Below are 15235 nucleotides of genomic sequence, written 5' to 3'. Positions count from 1 at the left end.
ACTGGAGACCCCCACTGCAAGGCTGGCACCAGGAACTGCACCGTGTCCCAAAGCAGCAGCTACAGAAACCGGGACTTCAGCTTGAGGAAATGGGCCTGACACAAGGAAACAAGGTCCAGAATCCTGCGTGGTGGCGAATAGCCGTTGGACACACAAAGGGCAGCTCAACCAACAGTGTGGCCTGTCCCTAAGGGCTGTCCAAACACAGAAGGGGAGATCAGCCCTAGCGGCTAGTGGCTCACACCCAGCAAGGTATGTGGCACAGCCTGGAGGCTGTAATGGGGAGACCACAGGGGTCACAGATGGACAGCTGGCCCATCCCTCTCAGACCCCACAGGCTGCAGGCCTTTGGCCTGTCCTCCAAGGGGTCTCTGCTGGCCTACAATGAGTGTGTCAGAGGCCAAGCTCTACCTTCCTAAGCTCCTGTTTCAGGGAAACAAGTGCGGAGTGTGCCCTGCAGAGAGGGGGATAGGGAACCTCTAGAGAGGCGCAGTGCTGGGGCTACAGCCTGACCCCATTTCCAGCAGCTCGGAGTCTTTGCTCTGAGGGAGAAGACACAGAGAACCCATAGTGTGGCTCTGTTTATTTGCAGCCCTTCTCACTTCAACCCATAGAAAAGACACTCAAGAGCTCGGCAGAGGGGCTGCCTGCTGTTGGGGAGAAGACCAGGAATAGGCAACGGGCCAAGGGGCTCATCCCAATCTTCAGGGTTAGCTGCTGTCATGGCCAAGAGGAGGGAAAGGAGAGGGCCCCCATCTGCCAGTCTGGCTGGGGGAACGAGCACAGAAAAGAGGCCCAGGGTCAACAGAGCAGCCACTGCCAAGGACAGAAGGGGCCCTCAGGCCTGGTTAGGCCTTGGGGACCAACGCTGTTCTGCCCCAGGTTGCTGCCCTGTAGGTCTCCTCTGTACTCAACCATGATCCATGCCATCACCACGGCCGCAGGAACAGGAGATGGGCGTCCATGACGTTGGTCCCAGTCAGCCCCGTGTGCAGCAGGTGCGCCCCGCCTCGGAAGCAGCGGAAGAAGGTATGAGAGTCATTGCGGGATAGGAAGGCAGCCACGTCCAGGCCCTCAGCAGCAGCCTGGCTGGCAAGCTCGGGTACGACCCAGGCCCCAGCTGCCTCTGTGGGCCCATCCTGTCCATCAGTGCCACCACTCAAAAACAGCACCTCCAGAGACCCCAGTGGCTGTTGTCCCAGCTCTGCTCCGACACGCAGAGCCAGTTCCTGGTTCCGGCCACCCTTTCCTGAGCCCTGCAACTGCACAGTGGGCTCACCACCAGCCAACAGGCAGACAGGGCCTCTGGCCCCCATCACGGCCTCCAGGGCCTCCTTGAGCTGCAGGTCTGGGAGCTGGAGCTCAGCTGCCAGCTCCCAGAGTTGTGCCTCCTCCTCCACGGAGGCCCCAGTCCCAGGCTGGGTGAGGTGGGTTCCGGCCACTCGGGTGAGCAACCCGTAGAACCGGGCCACACTTTTCACGTCACCCTGTATGGCTGCACTCAGCACCACGGCCCGGTACCCAAGTGCCTCGGCCTGCCGCTGGGCCTCAGCGAGGGCCAGCGCATTTGAGCCAATGATCACGTTGAGCACGTGACCACAGCTGTGTGGCCTGTGAGGGTCAGAGTCAGACCGAGCCAACACGGTCTTCACTGAACGGGGCAGGGCAGCTCGAAGGCCATAGTGATTGAGGATGTGCAGGCAGTCTTGCACGCTGTGGATGCTGGCCACGGTGGGACCGCTGGCGATCACCTCCACCGGGTCCCCCACCACGTCTGACAAAATCAGGCTCACCACCTGGGGAAGGGTCGCAGAGGCAAGGCTCAGTCCCTCCAGTGCCTCACCCCACGGTCACTGAGGACAAGCTGCCACGTATTCTAACCCCTCTCCTGGGGGTCTGCAGACCATGTGGCCATCTGGACACCCCACTCCCATCCTCTCTGGGGCCCCTCCCAGCCAGCCCTGTGGACTCCCACGCCGGGATCCTGCCAATTTGTATGCTGTTCCAGGCTTTTGTCTCCCTGGCACGTGGGTCTGGCTCTACCAGCCCAGGGATGCCTAGGGAAGCAGGGACCCACACACCTGGGCAGGGTAGGCAGCTTGAGCCAGCCCCCCACCCTTGAGCTGGGACAAGGCCTTCCGGATGGTGTTTAGCTCCTGGATGTTGGCTCCACGGGCTGCCAGCAGCTTGGTGAGTGTCTGCTTTTCTTCCAGTGTCACAGGCGGAATAGGGGCAGGGAGCAAGGCTGAGCCCCCACCTGCAGAGACAGTGAAGAAATTGGACAGAGGGGATAAGACTGCAAAGGAATCTCTCCACTTAAGGAAGCAGGCAAGCAGTACCCACATTAGGGAAGGGGCTGCTGGAAAGCTGGGGTTAGGGTGACCCCGTGTGGACATGTACGGAATGTGTATACAGTCACCACAACCTGGGCACCTGAGGCTGTGCTCTGCTTCGCAGCCCAGGTCCCAGCAGGCACTGGAAGAACTATTCCTTTAGCGCTTGAAATAGTGTAGACCAAGAGGAGACATTGAGACCAAGGACGGATTACATAGGAGCTAGAGACCTGGGTTCTAGCCCCAGGTCACACTGGCACAGCTGGCAGCAACAGCAGGGACAATTTACCCATGACACCCTGAGTTACATGCTCCCTATATTCCCTCCCATGGTCACCAAACAAAATCAGTCAGGGGAGGACCCCACAGCTCCAAGGAGGCCAGATAACCTGCCCAGGGCCACCCAGAGGTCAGCCATCCAAGCTCCTTACTGTCTCCCTTGCTCTGGGACCCTGGGGGTTCAGACCAACCATCTCTCGCAGACCTGGTATTTGCAACCACAACAACAACAACAACAACAACAACAACAACCACCACCACCACCACCACCACCACCACCACCACCACCACCCCCCCGCTACACTGTCCTGAGCCAGTCTGGCACCCACACCTGAAATGAGTACAAGCAGGAGATCGTCAGCTGTGAGACCTTCGGCCAGTTGCCGGATGGCCAGTGCAGCCCGAAGTGCATCTCGGTCTGGCAGGTTGTCCTCTGCACCCTCAAATACCTGGACACGGCTGTGTGGCTTCAGCAGCATCTCCCTGGAGAGAGAGAGAGAGAACAGACAGCAAGAGATGAGGTGGGCTTCTTTCCTCCCACCTGATTTCTCAGCTGTATGGGTGAGGAAGACCAACTGACACCCATCCCGGAGCCAGTCCAGACCCTGAACAAATGGGATGCTGGTGAGGGAGGGAGGCCTGATCCAGCACTGGGTTTGGGCCTAGCTTCCCCTCCCGGGGCACAGTGGGCAGAAGCCTCCCCCCAGGGCTCTTACTGCTTGCCAGAATGCTCCATAGCAGCACGAATCCCCTTGGGCACGCTGATCACACCCTGCACGAGATGCTGGCCCAGGAGCTCCTCTGCTGCAGCAGCCATGCCTAGCACAGCCTTGCCAAAGCCCACCAGATAGAGGTTTTGACGCAGCTGAAAGCTCCGATCCCGCACCTTCAGCAGCCCACTGCCAGGATCCAAGCACAGTGCCCGGTGCAGCATGGGGCCTGGAAGCACGGCCCCCACAGTGCTCTCGAAGAGCTGCTGTGCCTGCTCTGCCAGGGCCATGCCGCTGGCCAGCCGGACCACCGGGCTCCCCATGAGGAGCGGGCGTAAGAGGGCTCGGGCCACGCAGGGCAGAACCTGCAGGACCACAGCCATGCCCCACTGCTCTCAGCACCACTGGGCACCCATGGCTGCCTAGGGGAAAGAAAGCACCAGTGAGGCTGCTGGAAGCAAGACCAGAGACAGACAACCCCCACAACAGCCACCTCTCTGAGGGCTTAGGGCCGCTGGACCCCACAGGGGCTGCTAGTGGGCCATCTGCCAGCCCAAGACTTTCTGAGGCCCTCAGCTGCCTGATCTCATGCCAGTTCTCAGAACCCAAGCCTGCCACCTACCATAGCCTCCTCTTCAGCAGGTTATCCTCTGGCCCTCTGGCCACTCTGCCCTGAGTCCAAAGGTCCTGTTAGCTGAGCCCTCCCCCTAGGCCACCCGTTCTGGCCAGAGAGTTAATCATTCACAGAGGCAGCAATTCCTATCCGCAAGGTCCTGCCCCAACCCTTTTCCACCCCCTGTACTTCTGAGCGTTCATCCAGAGGCAAAACCCCTTTCTGGGACAGCGTCCCTGCCCCTTTATCACTTCTGTTGCCAAGAGGCTGCTGGCTGTCCCACCAACTGACTGAGCCTTACGACCTGCAGCATGCTCTGTGTCACTGGCTCACAGATCTGGGCTGGGGAGGCTGGGAAGGCTAGGTCTGTGTGGGGAGGCTGTAGGCTCACAGGAGCACTGACAGGCAGGCTCAGAGCACATCCTCAGGACACACAGCCTGAGGAATCCCAGCAGTCCAAGGTCAGTCTAGCAAAATGTTCAGGTTCAAATGAGAAGTGGCAGCAAAGACTGGCTCATGCAGGAAACTTAGAGAAGTCCCTAGACACCACACTGAGGCGGGGCCCAAGCTGCAGGACAGAAAAGAACACCCTTCCACCTACCTGGCTGGCCAGACCCAGCCCTGCCGAGAACACGCATTTCACTCTAACAAGACAAGTCTTGGGTCATACATACCACCCACCCACAGGAGTGAGAGCTGAGTGTCTGGAGCAGGAAAGACCAGGCTCCTACAGCTGAGGCCAAATAGTCTTTTTCCCCACTGGGCAAGGTAAAGGCCAAAGAAGCCTTGGGGTGAAGGTCAGGAGGCTGTAAAGGAGTTCAGGGACAATGAAGCCCCAAAGAGATCATCTCTAAAAAAGGCATCTACTTTAACAATGCCCACCGTAAATGCTAGTGGCCGACTGCAGCAGCAAGCGTGGACAGCAGGGGAAGGAGGCTGGGAATCAGGCTCCAGCTCCACCATGGTGACAGCTCCTTTCTTCACTGGGCGTCATGTGCAAAATGAGAGGTGGGATCAAAGACTAATGCTTCCCCCTTGACATCCTTGGCCTCTCTGAAGCTGCGAGGTTAATACAGAAAGCCTGAATTCAAGACACTTTATCCCACACTCAAAAAAACCTAACAACCTGTAGCCCTCAGCCATCTCGCCAGCATGGTTCTCACCTTTCCCGTAAGACCAATGCTGCTTGACTCCAGCCCTGAAAGGGAACACAGAGGACGCTGCCTTGGGGACTCAGAAAATGGGCTCAGCTTTTGCCAGGAAGCCCCTGGGACTGGCCCATTGGGCTAGGAACCAAAAGCGGCTTAGAAACTAGCAACAACTTGACAGCCTGGGTGAACTTTGTACCTGTTTCCCAGATGGACACAAGCCTAGAGGACCCCAGCCCGGCCACGGTCTACCAGGGCCCAGGAGAGGATGGGGGTGAGAATGGAGGGTCTTCAAGGGTTAAAATACAAGACGTCCAGTTAAATTTGAACTTCAAATAAACGAGAAAGTTTTAAGAATGTAAGTATGTTCCACACAATATTTGAGACATGCCTACACTAAATAATTATTGGTTGCTTATCTGAAATTCAAATTTCAGAGCTGCTAACCAGCCACTCTCCAGCCAGGACAACCTTCCAAACTAACTCTCAAGCACTCCAGAACCAACCGTGGAAACCCCGCGAAGCCCCTCCTTGACTCCGCCCCGCCACCAAGTAGGGCTGGAGCCACTTCCGGCCTTCTCCAGCCGCACGTGCCCCGGAAGTAACGTCAGTCTCAGGTCTTTGCTAGGGAAGTGGCTGCTGAGAGATGTCCGGTGGTGACCGGAGAAAGAAGTGCCCGCCGCCACCTGGACCCGCCACTGCCCGGCCCATGGACTGCTTCCGTGGGCCTTCGCGCCGTGGACTTACAGCTCCACGGCTCCCGGCCGCAGTTTCCGGTGCCGGGGGCCGGAAGTACTCCCGGGTGGGCGGAGCGGAATCCGGAAGTGTGGTGGGAGGGGCGGGGTTGGCGTGCCGGCGGGAGCTGGACGCGGTGCGGTGGGTAGAAGGAGTCCCGGCTGGGGGATTGGCTCCGCCCTGACCTCTGGCAGGCTTGGATGGAATACCCTTTTGGCTTCATTGCCTTCGTCTCTGCAGTGGGGGCAACAATCCCTGATTTATCGATTGCCTTAACCGTCCGCTGCTTTATCCCCTAGGAGCCCATCCGTCAGCACGTACATTCCTTGCTCCTGTTAGGTGCCTGGCACAGGACTGAGCAGACGGGCTGAGAATTACTACTTCCCCACAATCCACCCCTCTTGGAGCCAGATTAAATCACCCTGGCTCTTCCCCACCGCTATAATCCCCCAACAATTTTGTGTTCGCCCCTCTCCCTCTTGGCCAACCTAGTAACAGCTCGGACTTGGCAAGTTCAGTCCCGTGATCCTTGAACACACAAGCTGTGTATAAACAACGAATGACCCTGGGCCAGCCTGTGTGCACCCTTGAGCCCTGTGGAGGCCGAGAAAATTAAGGCCATCCCACCTCAAGTTTAACGTTAGCACAAGTACAGCCCTCTTAGCTTCGGCATCCATCTCAGCTGTGACCAGGGGCTGAACTCTACCCTATTTTAGTTACAGAAAAAACCGCTATACCCCACCCTGCAAAAACCCCGGCAACAGCTAATCAGCTTGCTGCAGGGAAGTCTGAAATTTCCCCACTTCCCCCCAAGCCTCCGGTAACCACACATAAAAACCCCTTGCTTGGCAGGTCTGGGGCTCTCGCTCCTGTGCCTCTGTGCTGGTGACAGTCGTGAGCCAGGGCTCGAATCCGAATAAAGACCCTTGTGTGTTTGCATCGGTGTTGGCTCCTTGGTGGTCTCTCAGACTCGAAACTTGGGCACAACAAGCCCGACTTGATGCCTTCCCACATTCGAAAGACAAGGGCTGACCAGACTCTAAAGACACAAAAGAGTGCATTTTTATTTTTTTAATTTTTTTAAAAAAGATTTTATTTATTTGACACATTCGAAAGACAAGGGCTGACCAGACTCTAAAGACACAAAAGAGTGCATTTTTATTTTTTTAATTTTTTTAAAAAAAGATTTTATTTATTTATTTGACACAGAGAGAGAGATCACAAGTAGACAGAGCAGCAGGCAGAGAGAGAAGGAGAAGCAGGCTCCCTGCCAAGCAGAGAGCCGCATGTGGGGCTCGATCCCAGAACCCTGGGATCATGACCCTAGCCGAGCTTAACCCACTGAGCCACCCAGGTGCCCCAAGAGTGCATTTTTAAAACTGATGTTTTCTTGGGGAGGAAGGGAAGGGAGTTACATCACAAATCACACAGTAGACTTTCCAAAAAATCTTAAACATATGCCCCCCCTTCCCTTTTTTTTTTTTTAAAGATTTTATTTATTTATTTGACAGACTGAGATCACAAGTAGGCAGAGGCAAGCAGAGAGAGAGAGAGGAAGAAGCAGGCTCCCCACCGAGCAGAGAGCCCGATGTGGGACTTGATCCCAGGACCCCGAGATCATGACCTGAGCTGTAGGCAGAGGCTCAACCCACTGAGCCACGCAGGCGCCCCCCGCTTCCCTTTTGCAGTTGCCACATCTCTCCATATCATGTTCTGCTCTCATGAACTCCTACCTCCTTCCTAACTTTGTCTGGATTTTTCTTTCCGTTTATAATAGGACCTCTTATTCCCTATCATTCTCTCCCAAACTTCCCCACTCCATCCTTTAAATGAAGGCACCTTCAGGAGGATCTGCCCTCTTTAGATGTGGGGAGATGATAAATACTTGAGTGTTCAGTTTTTCCTTGCTTATAGTAAGAAGTCTTTATCCATTTTGAATTTATTCATTCCTCCACCATGCAACAGACATTTCCTGACCTATGTGGGTCAAATACTATAGCTACGGGGATGAGTAAGAAGTGGTACTTTTCTGTTGATAATTTTTCTTTGCTTTTGTAATGATAGTCCCACACTGCTAGAAGGAATGTGTATTTAAGGACCTGTTTCATTATTTACTGCCAGAGATGGATGAACAGACACCACTTACGGTGCCATTGCTATTCTGTTGGAGTGTAAGCAGGATTATGCCCATTTTTGAAATCCCCCATCCCAGCTTTGTGCAGTGGCAGTATCGTAGCCAATGAGGTTTATCCGAGGCGCGATTATTGCCAATTGAAATCCCCCATCCCATCCCATAGCTACTCACAAGATATATTTAACATCAGGTTTAGATGCCCACTGGACTGTGAGGTCTTAGAAGGTGATGACTTGGTCTAATTCATATTTACATCTCTACTGCCTTGCATAGGACCAGGCAGGGTCCTATAGCTGGGATTGCTTTTTTTTTTCTTTTGTCCCCCCACTTTATTTCCTTCTTTTTTTTTTAATATTTTATTTATTTATTTGACAGACAGAAATCACAAGCAGGCAGAGAGGCAGGCAGAGGGAGAGGAAGGGAAGCAGACTCCCTGCTGAGCAGAGAGCCCAATGCAGGGCTCGATCCCAGGACCCCGAGATCATGACCTGAGCCGAAGGCAGCGGCTTAACCCACTGAGCCACCCAGGCGCCCCTATTTCCTTCTTTTTTTAATGAATTGACTAGAGAATACTGAAGTACTCGGCTACAAAGTGCTGCAGACCCAAGCTGGAAAGAATCTCACAAAAGGAAAAGAGATGGTGGTGAGTAGAAGTAGAAGCCTTCATGAAGCAGTGGGATTTAAGTCTAAGAAAACAATTAGGCTCATGAGACTGCATACACATACCTTGAGAGTAGGCATGAATATGTCTACCTTTTTTTATATATGATGTTAGCTATTTTATTGTTTCCAAGATTTTATTTATTTATTTGAGAGAGAGAGAGAGCATACGCAGAGGAAGGGGCAGATAGCAGACTCCCTGCTGAGCTTGGAGCCCAACGCAGGGCTCCATCCCAGGACCCTGAGATCATGACTGAAGGGGAAGTCAGAAGCTTAACTGACCAAGCCAACCAGGCTCCCCTGTCTATAGTATTTTTAAGTGCACTTGGGCTAAATAAGTAGAGCTAAATAAGTATCAATGTCAAAAATGTGACAGGCGATTTCAGTCCAAGGAAATAACTGGTTGTGTAAACGAACATGATGCAGGGGTGGGGTGCCTGGGTGGCTCAGTTGGTTGAGCATCCAACTCTTGGTTTCAGCTCAGGTCATGATCTCATGGGTTGTGAGATCGAGCTCTACCTAAGGCGAATGCACGCTCTCTCTCTCTCTCTCTCTCTTACTCTGAAAATAAATCTTAAAAAAAATAAAGTGATTGTAGGAGAGGAAAAAACTTTTCCCTCTATTCTCTTAGGTTCAGTGGCTGATATTCTGGGACAAACTAAACTGACAGAAGACAGATTAACAGGAGAAAAAAAGTTTCTTTCCTATGTATATGGGGGGGCCTCACAGAAACAAAGTAAAAACCCCAAAGAAACCATTAGGCCTGAGAGCTTATATACCATTTTCAACAAAGAGTGATAAATTTGAGAAATGTGACAAGACAAAAGGAGTTCAAACTTCTCGGGGCAGTAAATTGTGGGAAAGTATACATGGGGGAAACTAATGGAAGATAAGGATTGCTGTAGTAAGATTTGTTTGTACAGATTCACCTTGGCCTTGGCTTTTCATCTCCTGGTACAGGCAGGACTCCTTTCTCATGGGAAATTTATGACCTGCTTTTAGGTAGGAAGGAGGAGGGCAGGGAGCCTTTTCTGCATCTATTCTCAAATGCCTTCAACTCAAAATAATCCTTATTCCGAAGTGGCATGTTTTGGGGTGGCATATTCTAATCCCCTTCAAATGGACCTGAGATATTCAGCCCAGAGCTGTTAGGATCTAAAAACCCGTTGATAAGAGAATTTATACAAATAAGTTATAGTACTTCTAAACACATTAAAAATGGTTTTCTAATGTTACTAAGACTTATATACATGTTACTTTTTTGCAGTGCTATTTTATGTTTTAAAAAAAAATTTGAGGGGCGCCTGGGTGGCTCAGTGGGTTAAAGCCTCTGCCTTCAGCTCAGGTCATGATCCCAGGGTCCTGGGATCAAGCCCCGCATTGGGCTCTCTGATTAACAGGGAGCCTGCTTCCTCTTCTCTCTCTCTCTCTGCCTGCCTCTCTGCCTACTTGTGATCTGTCTATCAAATAAATAAATAAAATCTTTAAAAAAAAAATAAAGACTATACCTAAGAAAGCATTAAAAAAAAAAAAAAACTATTGAAAAGACCACTTAAGGGGCACCTGGATGGCTCAGTGGGTTAAAGTCTCTGCCTCCGGCTCAGGTCATGATCCCAGGGTCCTGGGATCGAGCCCCGCATCGAGCTCTCTGCTCAGCAGGGAGTCTGCTTGCTCCTCTCTCTGACTGCCTCTCTGCCTACTTATAATCGCTGTCTGTCAAATAAATAAATAAAATCTTAAAAAAAAAAAAAAAGAAAGAAAGAAAAGACCACTTAAGGGGCGCCTGGCTGGCTTATTTGATAGAACACATGACTTTTGATCCTGGGGTTGTGAGTTCAAGTCCCACACAGGGTGTAGAACTTACTTTAAAAAAAAAAAAAAAAAGATCACTTAAGTCAAGTATAAGCCTTCCCCATTATTCAAGCAAGCCAAAAGAGAGAAGGCAATGTCCTGGGGTAAGTACTCATACACGTTTGAGAGAGAGTTTACTAAATTTATTGATTTGGATTAAGCTTTAACTTAAATGTTCCCATTTAGAGCAAAGGAGGAGGTCCCCCCGTGTGATGTTAGGTCATCAGTGACCAAGGGAAGGTGGTACTAATGGCCCCCATCTCCACTAACAGTGCTGCATCTCAGGAGTTCAATGTGGATAAAGTACTTGGTCCCTATAACTCTGAAATCACCCTCCCACCCCTGCACACAAGCTCAGGAGGCTCACTGGGGTAGTGAATGGTACAAATACAAATGAACAGTGCTCAGTCTTGGGCTTTCTGACTTGGAACTTTGCTATAAGTAAGTCCGGCTTGAGGGAGAAACTGATTAAATGTGACTGCAGCCATCTGAGGTTTCAGATGCCTGAGGAGGTCAAGAGTGCTAGTGCATACTGTCAGTCCAGCAGAGCCAGCAGCCAGCCCCCTAAACTACCCACTCCTCTATCAACATCCACCCTGCTGTCCTCCAACCTCAAACCAGGGCGGTGGTTACAAGTGCTATTTACCACCCAAGTCCAGTTCTCTCCCCCTCCAGCACTTCCTGGCCCCCTTTTGCTTGAGAAGGGTCATTCGACTAGTTCTGGGCAGTGAGTAGCAAGTAGAATCGGTGTGATTCATTTGGGGGCAGTTAACTGCCCAAGTGAGGCCTTCCTGAGCATTCTTCCCCTGGACTTGGCAACCAGCAACATTCAAGATGGTGGCTTCTTTGCCAACCTAAGCCCTGAGTGACTGATGGGAAGAGCCACCCTGCCAACCTACAAAGGATGGGTATTGAAAGTGGAAAATAAACCTTTGATGTTTAGAGCCACTAAGATGTGGGAAAACAAAACAAAACAAAACAAAAGTCACTAAGATGTGGGGGACTGTGTTATTGCGCCGCGACCTAGCCTATGCTGGCTGATATGCACACTTTACCCTGTTGCAACTCGGTTTCAGGTGCATCTTAGAATCTTGATCTACTCTTGGTATCGTATCATCTGGAAAACATTGGTTCTCACTGGCGTTCATCCTGCTAGATGCACCAAGAGCTGAAGAATATCTTGCTGTGCATTCACAAACCCAGGAGAGGCTTACGCTCTAACCACTACTACAAGGCAGGAGCACAAAGCAGAAAGCAGCTTACACGAAGATAAGTTCTTTGCCTCAGTCTTGGGTTTCTGTGGCACAGCAGATTTTCCGTCCATCAGTTCATGCGGAGTCTTTCTTCTTTATTGCATTTTAATTGTGACTGGACAAAAATAAATGATAGCAAGGATTCAGGACCGGCAAGAAATGTAGGATGGATGTAGAACCAAGCATAGTGAATAGGAACGTATTTGGTCTTTTCTCCAGTAAGATGCACTCAGTTTGGAGATTCAGTGTGGAAAGATTGTGAATATCATACTGCATCTGTAAGAGAATCTATGACATTCTGTCACCTTAAAGTCCACTGTGAAAATAAAGTCATGATTTTTAAAATGTATTTATTTATAAAACCGGAGATAAGTCAGAGGCTCTCCGTCCTCAGCTCCAAACTGGAAGCAGGTGCCTCCGCAGGGAGGCACTCCTGAGTTCGATGTGAGGATGGGGTAGTGAAGGGCCACTTGATGGGAGGGAGAGGGTCAGGAGGCAGGGAGGGGCAGAGCTGACTTTACTGAAGGCCGTGAAACCCCTCAGCTATTTTCTTTGGTAGAAGGGGTGGGGGATCCAATCGGTGCACCCGGAAGCAACTCCGCAGGGACCAATGGGGGCTGCTTAAGTTCGATCAGAAAGGGTTTTTAAGCCTTTTGAAACAGTTCTGTAGGCTTAGAGGCAGAGGCCCTGGGGCTCTAGGCAGCCCTTCCTGGATCTGGGCAGTCTAGGCTTATCTGGGAAGAACCCATCCCTTCCTTCCAGAACAAAAAGGCATTGTTTACCAACAATGGACTTTTTAAAATGTGAATGATTACCTACCCTTTGCCCTAGAAACAGGGCTGGAACGTTCCAGTCGGAAGCAGAATGTGAATCCAGGCTCCAGGCTTATTGGCTGTGTGACTCTGGAAAAGTTACCTGAACTCTCAGAACGTCAGTCCTCATCATTAAAATGGGATTGAGGGCATTAAATTAACAAGTATTTTAAAGTGCATACAGGGGGTGCCTGGGTGGCTAAGTTGGTTAAGGATCTGACTCCTGATCTCAGCTCAGGTCTTGATCTCAGATCCTGCGAGTTCGAGTCCTACATTCAAGCCCTGCGCTGGGCTTAGGGGCTCCATTATGAGCATGGTGCCTACTTTAAAAATTTAAAATAAAAATAACAGTGTACGGGGGCACCTGGGTGGCTCAGCCAGTTAAGCGTTTGCCTTTGGCTCAGGTCATGATCCCAGGATCCTGGGATCGAGCCCCGCATCGGGCTCCCCGCTTTGCGGGGAACCTGCTTCTCCTTCTCCCCCACTTATGCTCTCTCTGTGTGTCTCTCAAATAAATAAACCTATTTTTTTTTATTTAAAAATAATGTATGTAGAAAGGCTCTAAGTTGCAGCTGGACCAGCTTTGTGGGTGTGTGTCCTGTGCAATTCACACAGGGAACCAAGGTCAGAAGGGTTCCACACTTGAATATTGAATATTGTTGAATATTCTACTGCTGCTGTCTTGCATTTGTTAAATTTTTCGAGAAGGGGCCCATATTTGTATTTTATACCAGGCAGTGCAAATCATGTGGTTGGTCGTGCTACCTGGAGAAGATGCCCTCCTTTCAGATTCCCCTGGTCTGGAGCTCAGGATCTCTCTGAAGAATTCCAGTAAGTGGCCACATGTTAGGAGTGCCAACGCTCCACACCAGGTGTGGGGGGGGGGGGACAGAGGTGGCACTACGCTTCCTGAGCAGTGCTGAGGCTGTCCTGAGAAAGTCTGAGTCCCCTTGCCAGGACAGACACATCCTGGCCACTTGGCTCAGGGGAGCTCTTTAAGCAAGAGACCTAGAAACCCTGGGCTGGGCTCACTCAGTAGCTGAGGGCCACACTTTGAGTCTTCCACAGGCTGATCCCTTGGGGAACTGAACACTGCCTATAATTCAGGCAGGGTACAAGCCACATGAATTATATGAAATCAGCCCAGGGTTCCTGGGGGAGGGGGGAATCAAATGTTCTAATCGTTTAAAATGCTCTTAAGTATATATTAATTTGATCAACAGAAGGAAAAAACAAAAAACCAGTAGAAAATATGTTTCACTGAATGAAACCCCTGCTGAGGTGCCTTTAATGCCACTGGAAGAGGTTTATAACTTCCATTTTGATGAGGGAGAGAAGGCTGACTGAGGACAAAGCAAAAGGCTGACACCTTGCAATCTCCCCCTCACCCCCACCACTCCTGGGTGGGACAAATGTGACATTTTTTTTTTAAGATTTTATTTATTTATTTAACAGATGGAGATCACAAGTAGTCAGAGAAGCAGGCAGAGAGAAAGGAGGAAGCAGGATCCCTGCTGAGCAGAAAGCCCCATGTGGGGCTCGATCCGAGGACCCTGGGACCATGATCCAAGCTGAAGGCAGAGGCTTTAAACCACTGAGCCGCCCAGGCGCCCCCAAATGTGACATTCTTTAGGAATCTCCCAACTATCTTGATATTAATGGCTTGTTAAAAGGGAAAGACAACCTTGATCAACGCCGCAAGACCTCCGGTATCTGGTACCTCATAGGCCCTCTTTAGCATATGACAGTGTTCTGTTGAAACCTCCCTTTCCCTTACCTTCCCCCAACCGCGTGGTACATAACCTGCCATCCCTCACAACCCGGGGCAGCAGCTCTCCCTGCCCACGGGTCCTGTCCCCGTGCTTTAATAAACCACCATTTTGCACCAAAGATGTCTCAAGAATTCTTTCTTGGTCATCTGTTCCGGACCTCACCCCACCGAACCTCATATGTTCTAGAACTTTATCCATTTGATGTCAGGTGTTCCCTCCACTCCTGGCCATCATTATTTCCTCTTGGTGGTAAGTGAAATAAATGAAGCATTCATTTAGCGAATCAGGCAGTTTGTCAGGTACGAAGTGGTTCTCTGCGAACGGAGAGTGACAGCCGAAACGTGCTGTGTTGTCACCGTGGGCGGCAATTGTGTTCCAACCTTCTGCTCCTCCTCTGTGGCCATTCTGTGTACACACACACACACACACACACACACACCCCTTCCCAGAGAAGAGTCACCTAACTCTGGGTATTGTGAGGGCTGGGTTTTAGAAGTTGAGGGGGAGGGGGCGCCTGGGTGGCTCAGTGGGTTGGGGCCTCTGCCTTCGGCTCAGGTCATGATCCTGTGGTCCTGGGATCGAGCCCCACATCAGGCTCTCTGCTCAGCAGGGAGCCTGCTTCCTCCTCTCTCTCTGCCAGCCTCTCACCTACTTGTGATCTTTGTCTGTCAAATAAATAAATGAAATCTTAAAAAAAAAAAAAAAGTTGAGGGGGAGAAGGAAACACCACCAGTAAAGGGTGCCTCTTTGACACCTGGACTGTTTTAGCGGAAGGCAATCGAGACCTAGCCGACTCTGAAAAAGCTTCTCACCTCTCCCTCAGCTGCCTACGGAATTCAGAGAGGGGGACCTGTAACAGGAAGGGAGCTGTTACCAGAGATAACTGTTTACATCAGAAAGTCTTACCTGCAGGGCATGGCAAACATTTGTTTACC

The 15235-nt window shown here is 51.1% G+C and overlaps 1 protein-coding gene and 1 pseudogene across 7 annotated transcripts; one reads left to right on the top strand and one right to left on the bottom strand.

The window, feature by feature from the left end:
- Positions 1-566: 566 nt before the first annotated feature.
- On the bottom strand, positions 567-6680 carry GLYCTK (glycerate kinase). Of its 7 annotated transcripts, none has more exons than XM_032868234.1 (6): positions 6446-6544; positions 5831-6052; positions 3688-3744; positions 2944-3095; positions 2082-2257; positions 567-1796 (listed from the first exon to the last, which is right to left on the bottom strand). In XM_032868234.1, exons 1-6 carry the CDS (start codon positions 6493-6495, stop codon positions 930-932), a joined length of 1524 nt encoding a protein of 507 aa, XP_032724125.1. In that variant the 5' UTR covers positions 6496-6544; the 3' UTR covers positions 567-929. The 7 variants fall into 7 exon arrangements, with proteins under 7 accessions (XP_032724125.1, XP_032724122.1, XP_032724123.1 ...); XM_032868231.1 differs by lacking the exon at positions 6446-6544 and adding an exon at positions 5283-5412 and having other exon boundaries at positions 3329-3744; positions 5831-5871; XM_032868232.1 differs by lacking the exons at positions 5831-6052; positions 6446-6544 and adding an exon at positions 6659-6680 and having other exon boundaries at positions 3329-3744.
- A 1348-nt stretch (positions 6681-8028) lies between these two features.
- On the top strand, positions 8029-8151 carry LOC116874135 (annotated as a pseudogene).
- The last annotated feature ends 7084 nt before the right edge of the window (positions 8152-15235 follow it).

This window comes from Lontra canadensis, unplaced genomic scaffold (genome assembly GCF_010015895.1).
Source record: "Lontra canadensis isolate GAN:19392208 unplaced genomic scaffold, GSC_riverotter_1.0 scaffold35, whole genome shotgun sequence".
NCBI lineage: Eukaryota > Metazoa > Chordata > Mammalia > Carnivora > Mustelidae > Lontra > Lontra canadensis.
The sequence above is the reverse complement of the archived record's forward strand: the minus strand, read 5'-3'. Positions and strand labels throughout refer to the sequence as shown.